Source organism: Onychostoma macrolepis, chromosome 20 (genome assembly GCF_012432095.1).
Source record: "Onychostoma macrolepis isolate SWU-2019 chromosome 20, ASM1243209v1, whole genome shotgun sequence".
In the NCBI taxonomy this organism is placed as follows: Eukaryota; Metazoa; Chordata; class Actinopteri; order Cypriniformes; family Cyprinidae; genus Onychostoma; species Onychostoma macrolepis.
In genome coordinates, this window is record NC_081174.1 from 21,222,460 (window position 1) to 21,235,295 (window position 12,836).

The 12,836-nt window shown below is 37.0% G+C and overlaps 1 protein-coding gene across 1 annotated transcript; it reads left to right on the forward strand.

Annotated features, from left to right (window-relative positions):
* The first annotated feature begins 3 nt into the window (after window positions 1-3).
* lmx1a (LIM homeobox transcription factor 1, alpha) lies at window positions 4-11,368 on the forward strand. The gene is made up of 8 exons (XM_058756341.1): window positions 4-123; window positions 615-795; window positions 7,531-7,748; window positions 8,551-8,732; window positions 9,106-9,183; window positions 9,506-9,590; window positions 10,785-10,943; window positions 11,029-11,368. The coding sequence occupies exons 2-8, from the start codon at window positions 617-619 to the stop codon at window positions 11,163-11,165; spliced, it is 1,038 nt and encodes a 345-aa protein (XP_058612324.1). The 5' UTR covers window positions 4-123; window positions 615-616; the 3' UTR covers window positions 11,166-11,368.
* The last annotated feature ends 1,468 nt before the right edge of the window (window positions 11,369-12,836 follow it).

The following is a 12,836-nucleotide window of genomic DNA, read 5'->3' on the forward strand; positions in this document are numbered from 1 at the left end:
AGAGTGAGAGTGAGAGTAAATGACGCACAGGTTTATTTTCATATGGAGCTTTTGTGTGCGTTTACAACTATCTGCATCTGTCGAAAGTTACACGGGGCGGCAAAAGGATATTTTCTCTTAATGGTAGGTGGATGTATGTTTAATTCTATAGCATTTTCTAAAGTTTTGGTAAAGTTTTGTCATGTACAGTTTATTAGAACCCTTTATTTACTGGTCTTGATAAAACATGCTGACATGTGACAGTAATTAATGCTATGCGCATTAACTCAGTGTGTTATTTTGTAAATATGTTAATGAAACTCACAAACAAATCTCATTTGTTCACACTGTTTTTCTGCTGGTCTTTATCGTTTTTGTTATCTTGTAGCCTGATGCTGGTGGTTGAATTTATTTATTTATTTGATTTTTTTCAGTATTTGTCCAATTTTAAATTACATTAAACTTTTTTATTTTACTTTCACATCTTCTTGGGATAACTACAATTTTAAAAGAATGGCAGCTAAAACAATATATGATTAATTCTGTAAATTACACATAAGACAGGTTTTTGTTTAAATACAACCGCATGAAATTACACCCTGAGGTTATGGATTATAAATGTGTCTTTTTTCCAGACATGTGGAGAAAGAGCGTGTGTGAAGGCTGTAATGAGCTCATCCGGGACAGGTACCTGCTCCGCGTGCAGGACGGACTGTGGCACGAGCGCTGCCTGCACTGCGCATCATGTCGCGAGCCTCTGAAAGACACCTGCTTCCTCCGCAACAAGACACTCTACTGCAAGCGAGACTATCAGAAGTAACACTCTACTTACTACTGTTTATGTAAACAATGATTTTGTTTTATTTTAATTGAATTATTATTTGAAGTTCAACGCGGGAAAGTGTGACGGTATAGTCAGAAGTTTCTTCTAGTCAGATGAAACTAATCTTGGCCTTCATATTAACATAATTTTAGCAGAAAGATCTTTAATGTTGCTTTTTTGTTTTATTGTTTTGCTAATTTCAAATAGTATTCGTCCCTGTCTTCGCCATTTTTTTTTTTTTAAACTGAATGTTTAAGAAAACAAAAATTGGACGAGATTACTGCGAGAAATATGTTCGCCTTTCTCTGTGTATAGAAAATTACAAATTGACTGCTTGAATTTTCTAGAAATGCATTTGAGAGTGCAGTGAATTTTTTCCCCTTTGTAAACATTTAGAGCTTACAATAAATAACCTATATCAGTTCTATTTCTCAACGAAATTGAGGTGACAGACCTATTTTGAAAAAAAAGGGAAATAAATTAATTTTATTATAGCCTACTTAATTTAAGCACTGCAACAATCACTTACATTATTCTCCAAAGCACATTTTAATGATTAATGCACAGAAATAATCAATATGTAAATATCTCAGTGGATACGTTAAAGATAAAGCCAGTAAAATGTTATTGTTAAGGTTTCAGTTCACTAACCTCTCTCTAGGAATGATGCAGTAAATAACTTTAAATCTTTTAAATTCCTGTTTACATAGCAGATGGGAGTGTTCATTATTTGACTCTAATGTTTGGATGTCAGGCAGATTTATTTACTTTCTGTTAAATTAATTTTGCAAGGCAAATTTGTGGCTAAATAATTTTGATTTGATTATTTTTTCAACTTTTAGTCCTGAAATGTTATATCTGCATGCAATATAAAATTACACGTGCACTATTCTGTTAGCACATAATTGTATACTTTGCACAAACAATATTTTTATAGCCCATTTGTGAGCGAGAGAGAGACTGTGTGTATTGGGGAACTTGGCACAGAACTCCTGAAAGACAAGGTGACTGCAGGAGAAAGGGTCGCGGTGGGCCATGGAATGCGTGGAGGCTTTCACACACAAACACACACCGTTAGATCAGGAGGACAGCACTACTGACACGCTGTCAAGATGTGTTAAATTAGCAGGACCCATCGGTGTGGCAACGGCAAGCTGGGGACAGCATATGGCCACATCGACACGGTGCACGGACCCCCTACTACCCCCAAAACTCACTCTGATTCTCATTCACACACTCATATGCACATTCTCACCTCCGTATAAAAAAAAAAAAAACAGAGTGCGAAACGACAGCGCAATGACCCGGAAAATACAAATGAGTGCAGTTATGGACACTATTTGAGTTCTGATCACCATCTAAAAGTCTCAAGTTTAATTTCAATGGCTTATGTATCTGTCAAAAAGTTTACATTTTCAACAAAAAAAGCTCTGATTTCGCCAAATCCCATAATGCATACTCACATTAGGAGTCTATCAGCCGAAGTAATAATGATGGAGAAGTGACCACTGTGCTCTTAATAAAAAGGCTGAGGCTGTGAGGAGGATTGGGCCATATGTTCTGGGTAGAATATGAGTGTGTGTGTGTGTGTTGGGGAGGGGGTGTATGTAGAGGGGATCTCTGCGTGTGAAGTATGTCAAGGCATCTGGATAGGTTGGTGCCCAGTGGTGCCCCTGCTTGATGCCCGTCCGACCGTGAGATATCTGACCTGACCAATTAGCCACATACGCAGTGCTTGGCTGGCATTCCTACCCAGTAGCCCAGTGCTTAACTGTGGGCTCAGGGGTGGAGAGCACGCTGACCCAGCACTTACCGACCAGGTTAAGGAGCAGCTTTACTGTAAATGGGTCAGCAGGCAGGTACTTCACTGTTTTATAATGGTGATCAATTTAATTTGGATTTAAAGTGATGCTTAGACTTATAGGACTAGTAACTTAAGTAGTAATAGTAGTAATCTCCAGACTTCTTACTATTTTATGATGAGAAGAGTGCATTTCTTTAGTGATTCCTAATTCCTTTATTTCTCTCAAATCTTATGTAAGTTTACTTTGTTAAACATTTATACTGTTGTTCAAAAGTTTGGGGTCAGGAAGATTTTTTGAAAGAAGTCTCTTATTCTCAAAAGAGCTGTATTTATTTGATCAAAAATAAAGTAAAAACAGTAATATTGGGAAGTATTATTACAATATTTTTATTTTATTTTAACATATTATATTAATATATGTAATTTATTCCTGTGATACCAAAGCTGAAAGCTTAAAAATTAAAAAAATGCACTGTTGTCAAACATAGCGTTTGGTGTTCATTATAGAGAAAAGTTTGCCTTCAAAACTAAATGAAAGCTCAGGTGTCTTGTTAAAGGTAGAAAACACCTGTCAAGTGTGTTTTTCACCAGAAACATTTAGAACTAAATTTTTAGTTTAAAATAAACTATTTCTAATAATGTAAAATTTAATCATATACATTTTTAGTTTAATGTCCAAAAAAGGTTTGAGAAATAGATTCAGGCTCTGATTCAGCAAGTTGCAATAATATATCAACATAAATGCTTCCAGATCGAAATAGATGATTTTTTTAATCTTGTCAATGCAACCATTAACTGAATTATAATGTATACTGTATCTTTATCTACTGTATCTGTAATACACAAACGTGCAATTGGCATATTCTGTTATCTGCATTCGCATACCACAGATGCTCTTGAGTGTAATCAGCAGCACTTTTTTCTGTCCCTCCTACTGAACCCTAAAGAACTCGCAGCGGTTGCCACAGCAACCCCAGGGCAACACTAATAGTTCTCAACAATGCAAGGCTTTGGGATGTTTCAATTCATACTTATCAGAGGAGGAATTTTTGTTGTCTGCATGTGAACACACTGCAATGCTCCCATGCAACTAGCTGAGATATGCATACCAACAATAACACCCACTGATCTATAGCCAAAAGCTTATAATTGGTACAAATTGTAAAAGTCAAACACAGCGGAAAACCTTAATGCATGAACATACAGTAATCATGGTGCTATCATTTAAAGAAACAGAAGTAATCAGTATTTCAATACTGTCTGTGCTTGAAATTGAAACCTCTAATCCTATATAAATAAAGGTGACTTGACTTGACTTTTAAGAATTAAAACACCACAGGTAAATAGGCTAAAACTTTTAACAGATATCAACACTTTCTCCAGTTGATTAATCACAGTGCAAAAGTAATTTTTTTGAATTGTTATGTTTAAATATACAGTTGATGTGTTATTTAATTTGATATGCACTTGTTTGCATACATTTCCAGACATAAATCTGAGCATTGCATCTTTTTATCACTCCATAAATACATTTTCACCACGTTTTTAGAAATACAATCAGGCAAATAGTGTATGAACAAACCTGTAAAAACCCACTAGAATATTTGGTGTAAGTGCTAATTTTTGTGCATTTTAAGAAAACAACCTTTAGAGATAGGCCTATGTATTGTAATTGAAATGTGAAATTGAAAGTATAATAAAATAATTATTTAATGTGTGTTTTGTCTTAAAAAAGACATTATAGAAGCAAAATAACCCGTAATATCAAAACTGACTAGTGCATGAAAAACAATTGTTTTGCCTGAGTGTCTTGTATTAAGGAGTATCCTGTCAGCCCAAGTCTGAAGCTGTCACACCTCTAGGGATGATTCTCTCTAAGCCTCCCTGTCATGCTCACCCCAAACCTTAAACTACAGCTCCACTCTCTGCCCCCCACCCCCCCTCCGGGCACGGAAATCTCAGGCCAGTTTGACAAACAGAAAATGTGGTGTCTGCCAGGCCAGGACAATGGCAGCGAGGCTCTGGGCCAGCTCCCTCCTTTGTCTGGGTTTGGTTAAGTCGAGTTAAGATCATTCCCTGGACCGGCCTTGCCCACCGGGAGGCGTGATTCTTTCCCTCCGTCTGGAGCCATGGCCTGCCGAGCTCCTTTCTCCCCCCTCCCCGGGAGTCCTGCCCCGGACACAGTCGTGGAGCCGGCCGCCTCTGTCTAACCCGCTGAAACCCAGCTCTGGTTGCCAGGCGCTAAGATGCACACTCACCATGCTGGGGGTATGCGTCTGCATGGCTTTTTTTTTTGGGTGGAGGAGACATGGCAAGTTCTTGTCTCACTCCTTGATGGACGGGGCGACTCAGCAACATTCTTGGAATCTCTGATGGTACATAAACATAAAACATTCCGAAAGAACAAAATCATTCTTTGTACTCTTCATCAAAAGATTTTAAAGCAACTATGTGTAGTTTTGTGTATTCTTGCCACCCTACAGTTAATATATTGTAAATATATCACTGTCATAATTACAGTACAGCTGTACCAGAGATGGGCTTCGTCTGAAATAGCATACTCTCTGAGCAGGTACTTCTTTTGCATAAGTAAGTAAGAAGCGACCATTAAAAAGTATGTTCTATAAACACACGTGGTCAGAATTGTTGGTACCCATGGTAAATATGATCAAAGAAGGCTGTGAAAATAAACCTGCATTATCAGTCCTTTTGATCTTTTATTTAAAACAAATCACAAAAATCTAACCTTTCATTGAACTAAAACAATTGAAAATGGGGGGAAATCTCATTATGAAATAAATGTTTTCTCAAATACACGTTGGGCACAATTATTGGTAACCCTAGAAATTCTTATGAGTAAAATATCTGTGAAGTATATTCCCATTCATATTTACAATTTTGAGCACACCAGAGTGATTATGAACATGAAATTATCCAGGCATAGTAGGGATAAATAGGAGGGAAAACAAAGGCCAAACTCCCTTAATCATTACAGAAATGTCTTATGAATTACAGAAAATAGTTGAGTCTCAGGGTCAGAAAACCTTAAAAAATATATATCAAACCGCATCTAAACCACATGTTGTTTGGGAGGGTTTCAACAAAAAAAAAATCAAGAAATGAAAATGCTCTCATCCAAAAACAAACTCCAGCATATTCAGTTATCAGACACGACAGAAACTTCAAATGGGACTGGCTTCTATGTGCAGATTAAAAGATAAAAAAATTGCTTTTTACCAGCAAACACTCAAGATGGGTTTGGTGAACACAGGGATTAAAACTACCCCATGTGTACAATGAAATATACTGCTGTATTTTTAATGTTGTGGGCCTATATTTCTGCTGGAGGTCCTGGACATCTTGTTTAGACACATGGCATCTTTGATTCTATCAAATACCAACAGATAAAAAAATCAATAAGTGACTGACTCTATTAGAAATCTTATAATGGGCCATGTTTGGATCTTCCAACCGGACAATAATCCAAAAACAAACCTTAAAAACACAAAAATGGGTCACTGAGCACAAAACCAAGCTTCTGCTGGCCATTCCAGTCCTCTGACCTGAACCCTGTAGAAAATGAGTGGAGTGAACTGAACAGAAGAAGCACCAACATGGAGCTGGGAATCTGAAGGGTCTGGAGTGATTCTGGATGAAGGAATGGTCTCTGATCTCTTGTCAGGTGTTCTCTAACCTCATCAGGCATTATAGGAGAAAACTCAGAGCTGTTATTTTGGCAAATGGATGTTTCAAAAAGTATTGAATAAAAGGGTGCCGTTAATTGTCTCCAATGTGTATTAGAGAAAAACATTTATTGCATAATGAAATTTCCCCCCATTTAAAATTCTTATGCTCCAATGAAAAGTTAGATTTTTGTTGATAAAAAAAAAAAAAAAAAAAAAGATCAAAAGGATTAACAATTCAGATTTATTTTCACAGCCTTCTTTGATCATATTTACCATGGGTACCAACAATTCCGACCATGTGTGTAGTATGAATGTGATCCAAATGTACTACATTAGTCATGTTGTCATTGTTATGTCACCTAACAGGGTCAGTTGCGTTGATTCACAGCCGTTCACAAGTCCTCTCTCAGGGCGTCATGGGATAGTAAAGTGTGTCAGATGCGCACTTCAGAATCTCACAGAAAACAGTAGTAGTTTGCCTACTGTTTTATGAATACTGTGAATTCGAACATACTACTATGTTCCCATACAGTTTTTCTTATATTTCAGATGTAGCCATGGTCTTAATATAGGAGATAACAAGGTCCATGACTGTACCATTAGAGAAAACGTAATGGCTGACTTGGATAATGTGTGCCTTGATAACCAATCACATCACAGCCTTGATATCTTTCATTTTTCTGCAAGAGTAATGTGAACATCAAATACTGTTTGCAGATTCCTTAGAAATGAATAAGAAATACGTTAACAAAATTGTCCATGTCTTCTATTTTAAAACCAATTGGGGTTTTTTTCAGTGTAGACACTAAAAATTGATCAATCCAAAACAAAAAATGATACGCTGCCAATTCATTAAACGATAGGCTGTTTTTTTCCCCCTCAAAAGCAGTTTATTCTGTATAGTGAAGTCTCTTCTCCATTTGCATCCATTCACAAAATTTGGCCTCTGGTCTCCTTCTTTGAGTACCACTAGGCTTTTCTTTACTAACCTTGGAGGCTTGCCTTAAAGCGGCTTTGGCTGTATATGTGCATTTGTTGCTGCCATAAAGCAATCCACCATTTTCACAGAATTTCGTACACACTCACCAAACATACAAACTCCCAGAACAGACAGGAGTTAAAAGGAGAATGTGGAAAATTAACAGAACACATTCACCTTATTAAAAGTCAGTGTCCCATTTGTTACAGTTGCTTTGAGAAATGCATATTAATTCATTCTTTCTCTCTTTTCCTGTCAGGTTGTTTTTGGTACGGTGTAAGGGCTGCGCAGAGGTCATCTCTCCGGCCGAGCTGGTGATGCACGCAGGCACTGCGGTTTTCCACCTGCGGTGTTTCTGCTGCTGTGTATGCGCCTGCAGGCTGCAGAAGGGAGACCGCTGTGTGCTCACAGGGGACAGGCTTTTCTGTGCCAGAGACTATCACAACCAACTGGCCAGCCCAACCACCTCCGACTCAGGTATTGTTTTAAAACAATTCTGGTCCTGGAGAACCACAGCACTGCTCATTTTGGATGTCTTCCTCATCTGATACACTGAATAAGGTCACGGTGCCTCTGCTAATGATCTGATGATATAAATCAGGTGTGTTAAATAAAGGAGACATCCAAAATGTTAAGTGCTGGAGTCCTTCAGAACCAGGATTTGACATACAACCCCACTGTTTTTACACACATTTCAAAAAGGAGACTTCTACTGGTACACCATACACTCACTGGCACTGCAGTGCTTACACTAGATTAAAAATGAAGTATATGTATTAAAATAGTACTAGTAGTAATAATAAATACAAATAGAAAAAAGTAAAATATTGTTAATAAATTAAATGAATAAAGCAAAATGTTATAAAGCTATAAAATAATAAATAATATGAATATATCTGAATATATTTAGAGAGAGAAAGAGAGAGAATGGCAATATAGTATATTTATATTAAATTCAAATCTTTTGTGACATTGCAAATGTATTTACTGTCACTTTTAATCAATTTAATGCATAGTTGCTTATTAAAAATATAAATTTCTTTAAAAAAAAAATCCTACTGACCCCAAAGTTATGAATAGTAGTACAGATGACCATTTATAAATTACTATTTTCATGGTATTTTAAGATACTTACTGTAAGCCAGTTAAATCATTTTTACTATTCAAACAGATACCGGTCGCTTATAGCTTTAGTTTTTTTATAGTTTTTATTATTATTATTTCTAATAATTATCTGTTTGTTGTTAGGCATTACAAACCTCTGTTTCCTTAACTACAGGTAAAAGTGAAAATGGTGAGGAGGAGGACGATGATGAAGACAACATTAAGACCACAGGGGAGGCTAACACAATAGGAGACATGGAACACAAGAGACCTAAAAGGCCTCGTACCATCCTCACAACACAGCAGAGACGTGCTTTCAAAGCTTCTTTTGAGGTCTCATCCAAACCATGTCGAAAGGTTGGCCATCTAAATTGACAACAATAATATGACAACAATAATAACTGAATATAAAATATTTTAAAATGTAGCATTATAATAACTAAACTTTTAAATAAACTACTTTTAGATACATTTTTATCACGTGTAATAGTTTAGGAATCTCATTAAAGCATCAAGCTTTGTTTTAGTTCTATACATTACCTTTTTTTAAAATCTATCTTTTACTGTAACATTTGTGAAGGAGGTTTTTGTGCAGCTGCAGCTGCATTGCTGTATCTATCTTTGTTGATCTGATACTCCAGTGTGGGTCAGTTCATCAGTTAGCCTACATGACCCGTAGACCATGAAGGTCACACTATGGCTCTCTCTCTGTCTGTCTCTCTTTTGTAAGGTAAGGGAGACGCTGGCAGCAGAGACAGGATTGAGCGTACGAGTCGTTCAGGTCTGGTTCCAGAACCAAAGAGCCAAGGTAATGTGATGCCCACCAACACAGACAAACACACTCATTGAAAGAGCATCAACTTATGCAATTGATAACAGACCTCTTTCTGCAGTATATGAGCTTGCCAATAAGGAAACAGGCTGTGTTATTGCCTCGTGTAGGAAACTGATGACATATTATGTATAGATCTCCTTAGATTAGACTTGGATTTCCTTTCAGGGTAGCACTGTGTGTGTTTTCTGCCTTCCTTCGCATTATAAAGGGTTATTCTCTCTTATTAGTTTTCTCATTACTATATGTGAACATGTTTTTATTATATCAATCTCTTTCACGCTCATTGTCTCTGTAGATGAAAAAACTGGCAAGAAGACAACAGCAACAGAAGCAAAGTGTGTCCCCTCAGGAGAAAAGGGGTAGCCAGTCACAACACACTGGTATACAAAGTTCACAAAAGTTTGCCTTGCTTTGGTTATCTTCCTTTTAAACACCACTTAACAAAAATGTTTCATGCTTGTAATTAGCACTGCTTTTAACCCTGGGTTATGTAAACAATGCCACACTACAATCTCACAGCCAGATGTTTAGTAGCAAACAACCGAAACTGAACAGCTCATGTCTCGTTAAATATTCTTAAAGGGATAGTTCACCCAAAAATGAAAATTGTGTCATCATTTACTCACCCTCAAGTAGTTCCAAACCTGTATGAATGTCTTTGTTCTGCTGAACACAAAGGAAGATATTCTGAAGAATGTGGGAAACAGAGCAGTTCTGGGGCACCATTGACTTCCATGTTTTTTTTTTTTCCTACTATGGAAGTCAATGGTGCCCCAAAATAGCCTGGTTACAAACTTTCTTCAAAATATCTTCCTTTGTGTTCGGCAGAACAAAGAAATTCATACAGGTTTGGAACTACTTGAGGGTGAGTAAACGATGACAGAATTTCATTTTTGGGTGAACTATCCCTTTAAGCTTTGTACAAAGAAAGCTAACAAACATTGTAAGAACGTTTTGCTAACGTTCCCATTAGGTCATGAAAATGTTATTTCTTCATGTTCGTTTAAAAAAACGTTTCTTGGTTATGCGAATGAATGTTAGAGAAAAGAATGTAGAAAGGGAATGTTCAATTTTATCTTTTTTCTCTCTCTTCATTATGAGCATTAGGCTAATTTTGGATGTTTTCTTAACATTCTGAAACAAGTAATAAGTAATAATTTTTAAAAGACGCGAGATAATGTTCAACTAAAACAAACGTTCTATGGAAGAACGTTTGTTCATAACTTTGTCAAACAGTTGCGAAAAACTCGTTAATTGGGATGAAATAGACCGTAGTTATGGTGCAAAAAGTTCATTTAGGACAAAGTTGAAGGTACATTAGAGAACAACTGATGCGCAAATTCGATACTGACATGCGAAAATTAAAATGAGGGTTTACGAATGTACAGTGTAAAATATGGAGAAAAATATATAACTCAGTATTCTGTTAAACCAGGGATTAGAACGACCTGGGGTTAACAATTATATATGTGAAAAGACCTCATGTAGCCTAAATTCATCCTTTAGCCAAAGATATGTAAACATGAAATCTACACAGCACTGAAGTGCTTTTCTTGCCATTTATGTGACCACAGCGCCCTCTTGTGGAGGTCTGCCTGCTGAGCTGGAGTGTGCAGGTTCATATTCACTTGCCCAGCAGAATATCAGTCTAGACTCACAGAGATTCAAGCTGGACCCCTTCAGACAAGGCCTCACCCCTCCTCAGATGCCTGGAGACCACATGCATCCCTATGGTACAGAACACACATTAGCCTCACAAAATACACTGAAAATGCAGTGACAAATACTCTTTGCCCATGCCATTCTCTCTCTTTGTAGGTTGTGACACGCTCTATGACGATACAGACAGTGACCCTCTATGTCATTTTGGAGACTGTATGTCATCCAGTGAACCCTCCCTTTTAACACCGATTGACCGGTTGTATTCAATGCAAGATTCATATTTCGCCTCTTGAGCATCATTCAGACAGCTTGGGAAAGATATACTGTGAGGAGAGAGTGCGTGCTGTGCATGTGTGTGTATGTATGCTTTTGCATGTTTTAGGGTAGAAATGGTGGTGAATGTTGACAATGAAAATGTACTGTGATAAAAATGTTCTTTGTGTAATTTGTATTTATTATTTTATGTGTGTAACTGAATTACAATAAAATGCTTACTGACTGCACGACAATTGTATTTTCAGGCACCTGGTATTTGAAATAGCCAAATAGCAGGCAAGATTGTTTCCTGATTCATTTGATTTTGTTTTTAACTTGAATTGCCAGGGTCCTAGACACTTTTTCCTGCAGTGAAATTCCTGCCTGGCTCCAGTAAAATATTAGTGATAAATCTTTATACTGTATGTCAGTGATGTCAGTTCAAAAAGATCTGAAACTGTTGGCTCACTTTGATTCTTTCGAACAGTTCACTCATGCACTGAATCTTTGCAGCAGTTTCTCACACCAGAATAGTAATTGGCTATTTTATAAGAAAGAAAACACAAAGACCGTTGGATGAAGTGGATATTTATCCATAATCCTCAGCAGAAAACAAACGTTGCAAATGTTTTCTTTTGTGTGTCAAAGTCGCAGATTTTAACGACTTTGTGCTGTAGGTAAAGTTAATTTATATCCATTTACATTCAAAACAGTATTTAAAAAAAAAAAGTGTATCAAATGTAGGTACACTTTTGTGATAGTGATCCGACTCCTGAGTCCTAATACTGATGAAAGGCTAAAAATGCCATTGTTTGTAATTGGAGCCCAATTTACTTCTTTAAACTGAAATATTAATTGAAAACAAATGTACAGTATAATTTTAATTCATCTGGAAGTTTGTCTCTATGAGAGTGAAACTTTTAATATCCACAAACAATCACACACTATACTGCAGTGTGCGCTAAGAACTGACATTTACCAAACTCAAGGTCATACCTAGTCTAGGCTTTCATCACCTCGTATCATGATGCATATCTTTATGGCACTTTACCAGAGCCAGATGGTGGTCCACCACAGGGCATAGCATCACCCAGATCTTTAGATTCACACTTCAGTATCAAAATACCCATAAATATGCACCACATCCGGTCATAGTCTCTCATGAATAGTGATTTTTATATTGTGATTTTATTAGATCAAGCCAACCTAAATTCTTGCATTCTTTGGGCTTGTATGTGACCACCCGTAAAGCCAGACCATTGGGGCTGTCCTTCTGGAATGTTACAGTTTGTTGACTGTAGCGGTTGAGGATGTCAGGTGAAAATGTAAGGCATGCCGCAAAGATAGGAAGCCCTTCATACTGTGCCTCTTTGCCCCAGCAATGAACCCTATTTCTGTCTGTACCAGGTTCACATTTCCAGCTCTGTTATCAGACCTCCAGATGTAAGAGGCACAAGTCACTGGGCAGGAACAATTTAACTGTCTGTTCCTGTCATGTGGACATGTCAGGAGAGGTTGCAGAGCAGAGATGAGATGAACATGAACAATTTGTTTTCATGGGCAAATGTTCGTGTAAAAGTTATTCGAATAAATAATATAACAAACAAATAAATAAATAGCATTTTCTCGTAGAACTGGTACTTGTTCAGAAATGTTTTCATTTACATTCGCGGAAACCTGTAAAATACTTCTACAACATATAAGGGCAT